Below are 10,000 nucleotides of genomic sequence, written 5' to 3' on the forward strand. Positions count from 1 at the left end.
TATTCATAAGCAAATCTATGAAGCCTCTAAGAAGAATATCACAAATATAGTCCATGCAGCGAAATCAGCCCACTACACCACTAAGATCATGAAAAGTTCCAGCTGCAAAGAGCTCTTCGAGATTACTGACAAGCTAATGTCAAGGAACAAATCTACACCACTTCCAGCTACCTTCTCTCCAGTCGACCTTCCGGACACCATAATTTCAATCGACACGTCGTCTCCATACAGTTGGGATACAGAATTTGAGCGGCAACCATTAGCAGCATTTGAACCTGTCTCTATGGATTTCGTACGTACAATCGTGATTAAGAGTGCACCAAAGTCATGTGAACTTGATCCAATTCCAACATCACTGCTGCTTCTGTGCTTAGATCCAGTATTGCCTTCACTAACTGATGTTATTAATACCTCTCTATCATTCGGGGAATTCCCATCATTTTTCAAAACTGCCATTGTAAAGCCTCTGCTGAAGAAACCAACACTTGACAATAACGATTTAAAGAACTACTGACCAGTTTCTAATCTCCCATTCATATAAACAATCTTAGAAAAGTTTGTTCTATCCCAGCTGGTATCTCATCTAAATTCAAACAGTCTTTTTAGCAATGTACAATCTGCATATCGCCCTTGCTAGAGTACTGAAACTACTCTTCTAAAAGTAGTTAATGACATTCTGTCTGCGTTGGATAGAGGAAAGATTACAGTCCTCACCCTCCTTGATTTTTCTGCAGCATTTGACACAATAGACCATGATATATTACTTCACTGTCTCCAGCATGTATTTGGCATTCATGATACAGCCTTACTGCAAATGGAATACACTCCAGCCCAGTTGATATATGTTGTGGTGTTCCACAGGGGTCTGTTCTTGGACTTGTTCTCTTCATTCTTTACACTCATTCGCTCTCAAGTGTCACAGATCATCATCCAGTGTCTCACCAATTGTATGCTGATGACACCCAAATATACAAATCTAGCCACCCAGCTGAAGTTGATGCTACCATCCAGGGTGTAGAGAGGTGCATTTCTGATGTGAAATTATGGATGACATGTAATAAGCTGCAGATGAATGATGATAAAACTGAGGCCATTCTGATCACAACACAAAGACTTTCTCATTCACATCCTTTACCTCAATCAATAAATATCAGCAACACCAACATTAAATTCACACAGTCAGTACGAAAACTAGGTGTTACTCTGGACAGTACACTCACATTGCACCAACATGTCATGAACATATGCAAGGCTGCATATCTTGAGCTGAGACGCAGCAGCTCAATTCGCAAATATCTTTCAGTTGATGCCACTAAAACACTTGTGTGTTCATTAGTACTGGACTATTGAAACTCAATTATGTCTGGTTCATCTCGATATCTGCTCCAGAAATTTCAAAACGTTCAAAACACAGCTGCTCGGATCATGCTAAGAGTACCACGATCAGAGCACACCTCCCCGCTACTCTGTACCCTACACCGGCTATCCATTCGATCCAGAATCAAACACAAAATTTGTTCCCTGTGCTACTTTTCACTGTCGGAATCTAGTCCAACATACCTATCCGACCTCACCCACGTATACACACCAGCAAGATACTTACGCTCCTCTTCTGACAATCGTATGCTCATTATTCCCACTATGAAAACAAAGTCATGTGTTCAGCGTTCTTTTGCATACCAGGGACCAGCAAGGTGGAATGAATTGCCCACTGAACTTAGACACAAAGACACCGTGATCACATTCAAGAGGGCTCTCAAAACTCACTTATTTCGACATCAAGAACAAACTTAAAAACCTAATAATGTTTCCTACCTCAAATATTCTCAGCGTGTTTTTTTTTAATAATGTTTTCTAATTTTTATGGTGTTTGTTTTTGTAATCATATCATTATGTTTTTTGTCTTATATGTGTTGTCTAATGTTGTAAAGCACTTAGAGCTTCTAAAGATTAAGCACTATACAAAGTCATCATTATTATTATCATGACATAATAACCTTCCAGTGTTTTTGGCAAATTAACAGTTATCGCTAAGAGCTGTCTTACGCTTCTGGTGCACTTGAGACCACAAATAACTATCATCCTCCGTCTTTAGTGAAAACACGGAATCTCCGTCCATTTGTTTTCCATGATGCACCGCTTTGAAGGGGAAAGTAACAACCAGTAACTGCATTTCAATGGATGGCTTGGTTTTGTGGGTTTAAGGCCACTTTTCGGCACACGATAGGCTATACGTGCTTCCAGTATATCTGGTTGAGGAAGACCTCGGATGACTCACAGACCCACGGATAGCTCTTGGCAAGTTAACTCACATACCCATGTTGGTCGAACCAAGACTCGAACCAATGCGCACAGAGGGATGATAGCTATTGATCTGTAAAGGCGAGCCTTGGACCACTCAGCCACCCGGGGTCCACCAGTTCAGGCGAAGTTCCAAACTAGCCGTTACTGGGAATGACGTGACCATTGTGCAAATGACGTAACTGACAACCATTCAGAAGACACAGATTTACAAGTTATAGGTCAATGATCTTAGCTCATATATATATATATATATATATATATATATATATATATATATATATATATATATATATATATATATATATATATATATATATGAAAAGAGACAAATAACTAGATATCTATACTTACACTGACATAATCAGTACAGCTTGTATAATCAACGGGTATAATATTGTCTGTACTGTTATGGACGGTGATGCCATCCCCCAACGTGAAGTTGAGGAAGGTCAGCTTTAACCCGTACCCTAGAGGCATCTGTATATGCCACGTACAGTCCTGGTTTGGAGGATACCGTCCCTCCGTGAAATTTGGGCTTTCAATAACCCCTGTCCAGTTGGTCAGTCTTTTAGTGTCACCTTCTCCACATCTACATTGAGCTGAGGAAAGAAAATAAGGACTCCAAGAACAAAGCCATAACAAATAAAACAACTTGAAACCGACTTTTAGTAACAAGCCTTATCTTCCTCTGGGTTTCATTAACACGATAAGCATTTATGATTAGCTATCGGGCATTGGGGATAGATACCGCAACAGTTATTATTTTATCCTTTTTATTTCGTATTCTTCCAAAAGCCACCATTTCGAAACAGGACTGAATAATTAGCATTGTCTAAATGGCCATAGTACTAATATATTTACATATCATCAATACCTGGTGAAGCGAACTTCAATCAATTTAGGGAAAAAAATGTTCTTTATTGTACCTACATATCGCATGTTATCTATCTATTGGTTTACTTCGATGCTCTTAATTAACAAATTACTTAAGGTAGATATATTATCTCTTGAATAATAGCCGACCCTGAATCCCGCATGTTCTTCAGATAAATAACAATATTCGCTTATTCGCTTATTTGAATCACAACGAGGTTTCTAAGATTTGTACTGCTTTCCATTGTTTCCAAAGATACAGAAATACGTGCGCAAAAGTTTTGTAAATCTTATGGTATATCTGTTTCAAAGATCTGAAAATGCCGAAATTCACATGCCTAAAAATTGGCAAGTCATGTGATGGTGTACATTTGTATTGTATAATAATTGTTTTTTTGTTGCTTGTCCTTTTTCACATGATCTTGAAATATTAATAGAAAAAGTAACTTATATTAGTTAGGAAGTGCCCCATTATTAATCAAAATGTGTTATCTATCTGTCTGTATGTCTGAGATCTTAGTGTGGATCGAACCATATATATATGTGTGTGTGTGTGTGTGTGTGTCTGTGTCTGTGTCTGTGTGTGCTTTACTGTATTATTCGTGGATTGACGATCCACTTTGTAATTTTCATTCAGTATATAAAGAAATATCGTCCAACCGAAAAGAAGATAGTAAATTATACTTACCACAACTGAAATATATTACATTAAATGATAATGTTATCATCATGCAATGGTAGAAACTCTTCATTCCTGAAAATAGGGAGAAAATAAAAAAAGTTATAAACGCTATGAAGACACTAACCTTGGCCTAATTTAGGAGGTACAATCTTAGAACAACTGTTAGCCTTTTTGTAATCCTTTCAACTAGTTATTTGAAAAGTAAATGCAAACAAATACATAGCCATTAATAATAATCTTTAAGGAAACATAATTGCTACCCCCAAAAATATTACTTTCTATAAATCCGCAGATAACACGCACAAGACAAGCAATACATGGATTTATAATTATTGGCATCGGGTTTATACCATTTTACTTTGTAAGAAAATGTTGAATGTTTAGTTTCACGATATACGGTACTGAAAAATGTCCTGCACAATTAAAAGTTTAGTTTCACAACATACCGTCCTAAATACTGTCATACAAGGTTGAAAGTTTAGTTTCACTTTACCATATACAGGGCTAAATAATATCATACAAGGTTGAAAGTTTACTTTCACGATATACCGCCCTAAATAATGTCATACAACGTTGAAAGTTTAGTCTTACTTTACGATATGCCGTCCTAAATAATATACAAGGTTGAACGTTTAGTTTCACGATATACCGTCCTAAATAATGTCATGCAACGTTGAAAGAATGCTTTCCCGATACACCGTCCTAAATATTGTCATACAAAGCTGAAAGTTTAGTTTCACGATGTTGTCCTAAATATGCCATACAATGCCCACAGTTTTGTTTCACGATTTACAGTTATAAATAATATCACACAAGGTGAGTTCAAGATGGTTCTATGAAATCTCGAAGTTGGTTTCACCTGGGGCTAGATGTGTTATTCCAGTCAGGTTTCATATCTGTTCAATTTATTCAATATATCTTATTTATATATTAATAGAAACAATTCACGATTGCATCCTTGTCACAAATGAAAATGAAAGAAGGGTACAGAGCAATAAATTGAAATATTAAATATATCACAGAAACAATATGTATGGAGAGTAACCTGCCTTTAAAACCACTACTAATAAATACAAACCTACATAAGATAGTCATTGTTGCAAGGTCTCTTATTGTAAACAAAATCGAAATAATCTCTATTATTCAAGGCCTATTCCCGGGATGGTTGGTTTGAGTATGCGCACATGTCCAAAATAAAACAGAATTTAACAGCAATCTTTAAAAAAAAATTGGACCAGGTGACTTCTTTGATTTTAGTTTTGATTGTTAATCTAAAATTTTATAATTATGGTACATTTTTTTTCTCTCTTTAGACTTTATTTTCGATGTAAAAAAAATGATGTTACACTTTGATATGTCTTTTCAGCATAATTAAAGGCGACACCTTTTCGGTAATTGAAGTGCATATTCAGCATGTGAATTACTGGTACATGCTTTATTCTAAATCAATTCATTGAAGAATCTATAATTAAATTTGTATATAAAATTGAAAATTGAACACATTGCTCAGATTTTATGGTAGTCATTGGATGTAGGTAAAATATGTGCAACTGAGTTGTTAAATTTGGATAAGGAAGTGACGCTAATGTCCGCTCTTTTGCTTTTGATCTTTTAGTTTTAACGTTTGCATTTTTTTATACCTCTGATTCCACATCCCCGACCCCGGGAGCTGAGGAAGGGGAGTTACAACACTAAACCTTTCTCGACATCACTCATTCTCGAAAAATATACCTAATAAGATTAACATTCGCCCCTGGAGTGGGATTACAGGTAAAAAAATGAATCTAAAGGCGGACGGATGAACGGAATGGCGAACTAATGGACGTACGAAAACACGTATTGACATGATTTAATGCAATATATCTTCAAAAGTGCAAATACGACGAATAAATTCATATTCACACAATTTTCACCTCAGTGTCTTGAAGTGAAGATACATTTACCTAAGTAAAATATTATCTGCAGCATCTAGTTTTCTTCACATTAATTTACAATTTTACTTATTGTATGTTTGTGCTATAATTTAGCATACCGTGTGTCTTTACCTGTGGCAAGCGATGGCTCCCATAACCGCTTTGTCTTATGTCACTAATGAAATAGGGGTCGCGAGTGGCCGAGAGGTCTAAAGCGCTCTCCTTTACGGATCACTGCCATCTCACCTCTGTCTGCGTGGGTTCGAGTCTCGGATTCGGCCAATGTGGGTGTGTGAGAAAGCTTGCCAGTAGCTTCTCGAGGGTCGGTGGTTCTTTCCGCGGATTTCCCGGATTCTTCCTCCACCATTAATACTGGCCGCCATGTATAGCCTATTGTGTGCTGAAAAATGCCGTTAAACCCGACAACAACAACAACACTAATGCAATCTTCCTAAACTTCAGGAAGAATGTGCATATTTTGACTCTACCCTTTTTTGACTCAGTCATAAATCACAGTTCTCGACTGAACGCGTCACTCAGTAAGTCACAATCTGAACATTTTTTACACTGATCAACACTGACTCATGCAGACAGACACATCGATCGAAAGGAAAGCTATTATTAGTTGTGAATGAAGCAAAGGTACAATCCATGAAATAACTGCATTTAACTCGTTTTGTTTTGGGGTGTTTTCCTGTCAGTAAGTTCTCATAAAAATTATTATCAGCTAATCAACTTCCCGCCATAATAAATATCGAGTCTTCTACTCTTCAGGTGTAAGCCATATGACTTTCATATAATAACTGCATCATGAACTGTTACAAATCTATGGTCTTAAACTAAGTAAGAGAAAAAACAAAATCAAGTTTAATAAAATTAAAAAAAATATTTTACCCTAGAATAAAAAGTGAAAATTTAAAGGAACTTACAATATTGTGAATTAAATTCCAAACAATCCTAAAAAGTTATATCACAAGTCCAAATGTATAGTGTTCAGAACGAATTCCAGTATTGACGAACTGATGTGCCAATAGCCTTGCATGAGCTGATATGCCGACAGTCTTGTTGCATCACAATGATATAATCAAGAATGTCCTTGAATGAATTCACAACACCCTCAGCATAGTGATTTAGTCCATAATGTCAATGAGCACTTTGTAATTCCAATGAATAATTTTTAAATAAATGATTCCTTTCAAATTATATATAAATACGAAACAATGAGTCATGGATGGAACTTAAAGTAGGAATTAAATAATTTCGTTTACTTCAAACATAGGTACAAACTGTCACGTGACATACAAGACAATAAAATTCCCTGTTTAAAAATGCTCATTATCCGAAAGTATAATTTACAATGGAGAAACTTTAGCTCTGTAATATGTTGTTTACAAATGACCCTTACTATATACATCATTGACGAAAGTTAAACACACAGTATTATATACATTAAAGTAATAAACTTAAGATGATGTACAGCGTTATAAACATTTATGAGTATATATCATTACCGACATTCTGATGTACGTCTTGGTTATTATAATTTGTGGAAATTTACATTAAACATAATTGTATGATATATTTAATAGTTAAATCAGCATCCTCTATATTTTTCTGACTAAAATTAGAAGTATGATTTTCTATCAGATAAATAGACGATTCTACTTTAATAGTAAAATTTTGAGCAGCCTTAAAGTAAAGATATTTAACTTACTTGAACCAATTTTAAAACGAAATTAGTTTAATAATGATGAGAATTACAAGAAATGAAAATAACACCTTCTCCTGTAACATTGTGTCTTCTGTCTCTGATTATTAGCACTTTTAAAGATACAAGTTATAACTGAGGTTCTTTATACATACAGTGCGAATTAATTACTGGGAAAATTCATAGAGTAAATGTACTAACCTTTTTTATCATAAATAATCAATTTAATCATATGACCAATATTATTTGTCCAAATGTGATTCGCTGAGCTTTTGCGACAAAATATGTTGCAAAACTGAAGATTATGATGGATAAAAGAAAGCCTTTAGGTATAAAAAGCTTTTATTTCTTTATGTATTTTGTTCCTATAAATTTTAGTTTTCTATGTGCTATTAATGTTGTTCTGTAATATATTTTTTTTTACCTGAGCATATGCAGAATTTATAATGGTGCATGTCTTGGTGATATAATACCATATCATATTATATCATATCATGTTGAAATCATTCGTGTAACTTTAGTTACATTATGAGTGGATTACGTGAAAATTCACTGAGCTACAGTCTCGGATATTATTCTGGATGATGAGCTTCTACAGTCTAGGATATTATTCTGGATAATGAGCTGCTACAGTCTAGGATATTATTCTGGATACTGAGCTGCTATAGTCTCTGATATTATTCTGGATACTGAGCTGTTACAGTCTCGGATATTATTCTGGATACTGAGCTGCTACAGTCTAGGATATTATTCTGGATGCTGAACTGCTACAGTCTTGGATATTTTTCTGGATACTGAGCTGCTACAGTCTCCGATACTATTCTGGATACTGAGCTGAATGTATTGTCCTGGTCTTGCCATGCATCCTGTTTCCATATTCCAGCTGAAGTTGTTAACGCAACTATCAGTTAAATTTAATTGTTTCGCATTCCTTTTGAATAACTTTTCCCTGGCTGTGTTTGGTTTTTAGCCTCTGGTAGCTTCCAGGCATTCAAAAGCTCTACTTGCTGGCGTTGTGAATCGGAAGTAGCATGTGTGGCATCAGACATCGCAAAGGCGCAGAAGTCTTTATTTTGAGTTACAAGCATCTAGTTTAAAGGTGATTTTATTTATCTTCTGGTATCACGCAGATGCACGAGTGGTCACCAGGAACAATTAACAATTATTTATTTTTCCACTTTGTTTTTAATGTTTCTTTAAGCAGCATAAAATTATGAAGTTTATTAATTACATTTATTCGATATGCCTGAAAATCCAGTTAGCCAGACGGACCTACTACTCATGTCTTGCCCCAGTCCGCCGTAAAATTGGGCGGCATCGTACCGGCCCGCCTGCGGCAATTTCTCGCGCTGATCCAGGAATGAGGCTCTTGCAGCTGCCCAAGAGAATAAGTCATTAGAAAGATAAATTCCAGTGGATTACTGGAACTGGATCAAATGCATCCTCATCAGCAGATTGCAGATGAACAATTAACATCACTGTCGTGGCCTTAACACGCATTTTGTTTCTACATTCCACTCGAATTCTGTAACCCAACTATTTTGGATGATAGTGTCGTTTTCCTTTTGAATAATATTGTTTCCTATGATTGTGTTTGGTTTGCGGCCTCTGGTGGCTTTGAAGCATCTAATTACTTCTGCACGTCCACTTTGGGAATCAGAAGTAGCGGTTCTAGAACAATCACCTCCCCCCGGTTAATTACTCCCCAGTCGGTTACCCCCCTCCCCGTGTCAATTACACCCTGGACCCCATAAAAGTTCTACTCCCCAGCATAAAATATTGATTTTCGTTTAGTATTTATAGAGCAGCATACCTGTATTTCTATTGATTCAATTATGTCAGGTCACTTCAGGCTTTACATAATGAGACATCAAAGACCACATGGCTTGATTAACTAAAAGCTTCACGAATTCTGTAAAGTTTACATCAAAGGTTGCGTTGTTAAATTATAAGGAGTGCTTTATTCCTTATTAAAAGTTAAGTATTATTTCACACCAGCATTATATATGGAGTAGGCGGATTAAAGACATATTACCTGAACACTTGGAGAGCCTTAGAACTTTTCCAAGTTCTAAAGAAGCTCACCACTTACTTAACGTCATAAAACCTGTTGTTTACAGGTAATATATTGTATAGGTTTATAAACTGTTATTATTTTAGAGGTCTGAGAATGTTGAAATTTATTAAATTACTCAATTCCACTAAAGCTACTGAAGTCCATAATTGAACGTAATACTATGATGAATACATATTAAAATTAATACTCCTCTTCATTGTGTAGTACATGCATTACTATGTCATATTTCATGCATAACTTGGTTATGATGCTATTAAGTACAGCATATTGATTACTTCTTTAACACTGACGACACTTTTTGTGTCTTTACCCAAAGGAACATTTATTGAAGTTCACATATATTCAAGCATATTCTGGAGTATTGTACAGGCCACAAATTAACATGTTGTATTCGTATCATCCACCATATATACATGAATGCGGTACTAATGGGTTACTGCGTA

The 10,000-nt window shown here is 35.6% G+C and overlaps 1 protein-coding gene across 1 annotated transcript in view; it reads right to left on the minus strand.

Moving 5' to 3' along the window:
• LOC149797701 (adhesion G protein-coupled receptor L1-like) overlaps positions 1 to 10,000 on the minus strand; it is a 56,608-nt gene that overhangs the window by 43,728 nt on the left and 2,880 nt on the right. Inside the window, exons 2-3 of the mRNA XM_089962624.1 lie at positions 3,866 to 3,931; positions 2,656 to 2,903 (exon numbers count right to left, since the gene is read on the minus strand). Coding sequence (XP_089818750.1) covers positions 2,656 to 2,903; positions 3,866 to 3,931 — 314 coding nt within the window. The remainder of the gene's footprint in view (positions 1 to 2,655; positions 2,904 to 3,865; positions 3,932 to 10,000) is intronic.

The sequence above is a fragment of the Sinohyriopsis cumingii genome, chromosome 6 (assembly GCF_028554795.1).
Source record: "Sinohyriopsis cumingii isolate HCF-2022 chromosome 6, ASM2855479v2, whole genome shotgun sequence".
Lineage (NCBI taxonomy): Eukaryota > Metazoa > Mollusca > Bivalvia > Unionida > Unionidae > Sinohyriopsis > Sinohyriopsis cumingii.